This window comes from Propithecus coquereli, unplaced genomic scaffold, assembly GCF_000956105.1.
Source record: "Propithecus coquereli isolate 6110/MARCELLA unplaced genomic scaffold, Pcoq_1.0 Scaffold193, whole genome shotgun sequence".
Lineage (NCBI taxonomy): Eukaryota > Metazoa > Chordata > Mammalia > Primates > Indriidae > Propithecus > Propithecus coquereli.
In genome coordinates this window covers 2,277,597-2,281,603 of record NW_012144190.1, presented here as the reverse complement: position 1 = coordinate 2,281,603, position 4,007 = coordinate 2,277,597, and the positions used below count along the sequence as shown (strand labels likewise).

The following is a 4,007-nucleotide window of genomic DNA, read 5'->3' as shown; positions in this document are numbered from 1 at the left end:
GCCCTCCGACCCCGGGACTCTTGTGCCCCCTCCCCCACAGAACTAGAGCTCTGGGGGTCTCCCTCCCCCAGCAGCCCCAGAGCAGGGCCTATGCCCCCTCCCTGTCCCGCCAGGCCGCCCGCCCCACCCCGAGCTCCACCAGCCCACCAGGCGAGGGTCCTCCCTCCCAGGGCCTCAGCCCACGGGGCCCTGACCTGGGAGCAGCAAGACGCTGCCGCTCCCGGTCCGGTGGGCATTCTGGGCCTCACAGCTGAGCCTGAGGCCAGAGCTGATCCCCCCTCGGAGGCTCAGGGAGCTGTTGGCCCAGGGCCCGGCTGAGCTGGGGGTGGCCGTGAAGGGGCCCCGGCTGCCATTCCCCTCCCACAGCCCCACCCCAAGCCGGCAGCGCAGGGAGGGGGCCGGCTGGGCTCGGGAGCAGCAGCTGCAGCGCAGCCCCTCGGCCTCCCAGGAGCAGGAGGGGCCCAGCAGCTCCAGGGGTCTGTGGGGACAGAGGACAGGACTCAGGAGGGGCCCCCCTCCCCCACTCACCATGCACAGAGAGGCTCAGAGAGAGATGCCGGGAGCCCAGGGGGTGCTGGGCGTGGCAGGTGAATTCCCCTTCGTGCTCCATTTGGACCCGAGGCAGCTCCAGGACCCCAGGGTCTGAGGGCTGGGACGGGCTCAGGGTCTGGCTCCCCCGGGCCCAGCTCAGCGTGGCTGGGGGGTTGCTGAGGGTGACGCAGACCAGGCGCAGGCTTTGGCCCTCCAGGACCAGGAGGGACGTGTCATTCCTGAGGGTTTCCAGGACTAGGGAAGGGAAGAGGCAAAACTGATGCCCTCCTGAGGGCACAGGGACCCTCCTGCATGGGGACCTCAAGACACCGGCCCTGCATTTGGCTCTGAGAGGCCCCGGTCCCTCTGTCCCCCTTTCCTACCTGTCCTGTTTGCTTGGGAAACCAGCACTGTCAGGTTCTCTGGAGGATCTGCAGGGACACAGGGCACCGCTCTAGATGGGCCAGGGCTTCCCTCTGGGCAAAGGGAAGGTCGCTGGAGACCGAGGTGGGGGCTGGGGTGGGATGGGGGGGCTGAGTCACCCACTGAGTCTCACACACCAACTGCCCAAGGGTAAGAAGGCCTGGTCGCCTAGGCCTGGGGACCCCCTCAGAGCTCTGGGCCCTGAGCTGACCCTGCCCCCTCCCCCTCTCCCTCCAGGACTCCAGGCCCCTGCTGGTCACACTCACACTGCACAGAGAGCTCTAGGCTGCGGTGCTGGGAGCCAAGCCTGTTCTCCGCTTGGCAGGTGTAGTGCCCTGAGTCCCCAGCCCTCACCCCGGGCAGCTCCAGCGCCAGGGCTCTGGGGCCCCAGGGGGAGGACCAAGACAAGACTCTGTCCCCCAGGGCCCAGCTCAGCGTGGCAGGGGGCTGGCTGTCAGCAGCACAGAGGAGCCGCAGGGACTGGCCTTTCTGGGCTTGCACACGTGGGACGGTGTCCTGGGGCTGCAGGGCTGGAGACAGAGACAGAGAGAGAGACAGAGATGGAGAGAGAGACAGAGACATAGAGAGAGAGGCATGCAGGGAGCAGCACGCCCCCTCACCCTCACGCCCAAGCCTTTTCACCCCAAAGAGGACAGGCCCAGCCCCAGCCCAGAGGGACCTCAGTACCTGGCCCGTTGTCCCAGGAAATGCTGACAGCCAGGTCTCTGGGGGCGTCTGCAACAAGGTTGAGGGGGCTTCAGGGAGGGACGTTTTATTCCCCCAAAGTGCTAATAACTCCCTCGGGGCAAAGAAAGTGACTATCCCTGGGAAGAGAAGTGACAGGCCAGCGCCAGAGCACACGCGTCCGGACAGGGGCCAGACGCCATTCCCGTCCCCCTCCCAGGGCTGAGGCCGCATCCTGGACCTCGCGGCCTCCTCTCCCTGCACCCTCCTGAGCCCGGAGCCGCTCGCCGCCCCGCGGGGCTCCTCCGCCCCCCACACCCGGCCTGTTCACGCGCCGCACGGTCCGCGCCGCACTCACGGGCCACGCCGAGCCGGACGGTCCTCCGTGCGCTCACGCCGCTTCCGGCGAAGGTCACTCGGCAGGTGAGGTTGGTGTCGTGGTCCTGAGGTCTCGGCGTGAGGCTCAGCACGGAGAAGTGGGAGGTGGTGGGCCCGGTTCCTCGGGAGGAGAGGGCGGCCCCCGCCCAGGAGAAAGAGGGGGCCGGACATTCCTCGAAGTTCCCGTCAAACACACAGATGACTGTCGCCGGCCGCCCGGGCTCCAGGGTCTCCGGGACGTAGACATCCGGCTCCTGAGTCAGGGCTGGGGCAGAGAGGGGCTCCTAGTGCCCTGAGAGCCCTCCCTGCTCAGCCCCTCACCGTCCCCGGGGTGGTCCCACCCCTTTCCGTACCTGTCACTTCCAGAGAGAACGCCTTCCGGTTCCCGAACGTGTAATTCACGCCGCTTCCTCTCTCCACCCGAAAGAAGTATCTTCCCGCGTCCGCCGACCGGGCGTCCCTGACCACCAGCGCGCAGCTCTGGCTCTGGGGGTCCCCACGGAGCTGGAAGCGGCCCTGTGCCCGCATTGGCACCTCTCGGCTGGGGTTGTTTGTGGCCACTAGAGCAGCGGCCTTTGAGCCGGGCCTTCCTTTGAACCAGGAGCCGTAAGCTGGGCTAGAGTCGTCGCAGCCACCGCGGGGGCAGGAGAAGGTGCAGGGCACGAGCACGCACAGGCCTCTCTGCACCGAAACGGACTTGGGCACGTGAAGGTCGGAACCTGGATCCTTCTGCACGGAGCCTGTGGGGAGACGGAGGCTCGGCTGCTGTCCCAGACCCCACCTGGGACCCCGGGCCCCTGACCCACTCACCCGCCCCCAGCGCGGGCAGCAGCAGGGACAGAAGCAGCATCTCCAGCTCCGAGGGGCCGGGCCTGCCCCGGGACCTCTGGCTCCTGGGTGCGCCGGCTGGGAAGGAAGCTCCTCCGGGGTCTGGGGAGGGGCGGTGCCCGCTCACAGAAGAGGAACCTCAGGAACCGCCGATGTCCTGAAAGGTCCCCTCTCCCGACTTCTCCTTTCGGAGAGGGAAGCAGCAGGACAGAGGCCGTGAGGACCTGCCCCAACCAGGGAGGCCACCCTGGCTCAGCCTTGGGGGTGGGAGCCCCAGCAGGGGGCCCTAGGGGGACAGAGGGAGCCATGGCCCAGGTGAGATGACGCAGGCTCTCATTCATTCGTTCACTCTCCAGGCAAACATCTACTCCATGCAGGGCTAGGGGCAAAGAGAATGCGACCAGCCAAGCCCTGTCCCCAGGGCCTCACCCTCGAGTGCCCCCAAACCCAGGGACCCCCAGGCTCCCCAAGGGCACTGAGCTGCCCCTCCTGTCTCAGGGCATCTCCAAGGCCCACAGCAGGCTCCCAGCTCCATGGTGAGAATCAGGGCAGTTGCACGACACCTGGTGCTCAGAAGGCCTCTCCCTTGGGGTTTAGGGGTTTAATGCTCTGAGGCTGCCTTCTTGAAATTTTGAAGGATTTCGTCTTTGAATTGGGTTTTGTAAGTGAAGTCTACGGGGATCATGGAACCCACACTGGGGGGGCATGGACCTTGGATCACACATTCACACCTTGTCACCTGCCTGCCTCGTCTAACCCCCAGGCGGGTTCTTGGCCCCAGCCCACCCCCATTCCCCCTCCTGGGCACTGAGAGGGTCTGGGCTGTGCTGAGTTGAAGGGAAGGTGCCTCAGGTACCTTGAGGGTCTGCACCGCCCAACCGCCAGTGTCCCGAAGACTCAGGGACTGGATATTGTCTAGCAAAGAAAAAACACCATGGACAAAGTGGGATCTGTTCATACAATGGAATAGTATTCCGCCATAGAAAGCAGTGACGCCCTGAGACCTGCTACAACATGGGTGCATCTGGAAACATTATACTAAGTGACAAAAGCCAGACAATGCTGCACGATCCTTTCACATGAAATGTCCAGAAGAGGCAAATTTATAGAGACAGGAAGTAGATCGGTGGTTGCTGGGGTAGGAAGATCTGGGGGGAGGGGAG

General features: G+C 65.3%; 2 protein-coding genes across 2 annotated transcripts in view; one reads left to right on the top strand and one right to left on the bottom strand.

The window, feature by feature from the left end:
- Window positions 1-174: 174 nt before the first annotated feature.
- Window positions 175-2,888, bottom strand: SIGLEC11 (sialic acid binding Ig-like lectin 11). The gene is made up of 8 exons (XM_012643020.1): window positions 2,827-2,888; window positions 2,370-2,756; window positions 1,997-2,281; window positions 1,642-1,689; window positions 1,221-1,484; window positions 915-962; window positions 525-786; window positions 175-478 (listed from the first exon to the last, which is right to left on the bottom strand). Exons 1-8 carry the CDS (start codon window positions 2,864-2,866, stop codon window positions 175-177), a joined length of 1,638 nt encoding a protein of 545 aa, XP_012498474.1. The 5' UTR covers window positions 2,867-2,888.
- Window positions 2,889-3,150: 262 nt separating this feature from the next.
- Window positions 3,151-4,007, top strand: part of LOC105809268 (myeloid cell surface antigen CD33-like) — a 14,156-nt gene continuing 13,299 nt past the window's right edge. The window contains 1 exon segment of the mRNA XM_012643019.1: window positions 3,151-3,159. Within this exon segment, the coding sequence (XP_012498473.1) occupies window positions 3,151-3,159 (9 nt within the window).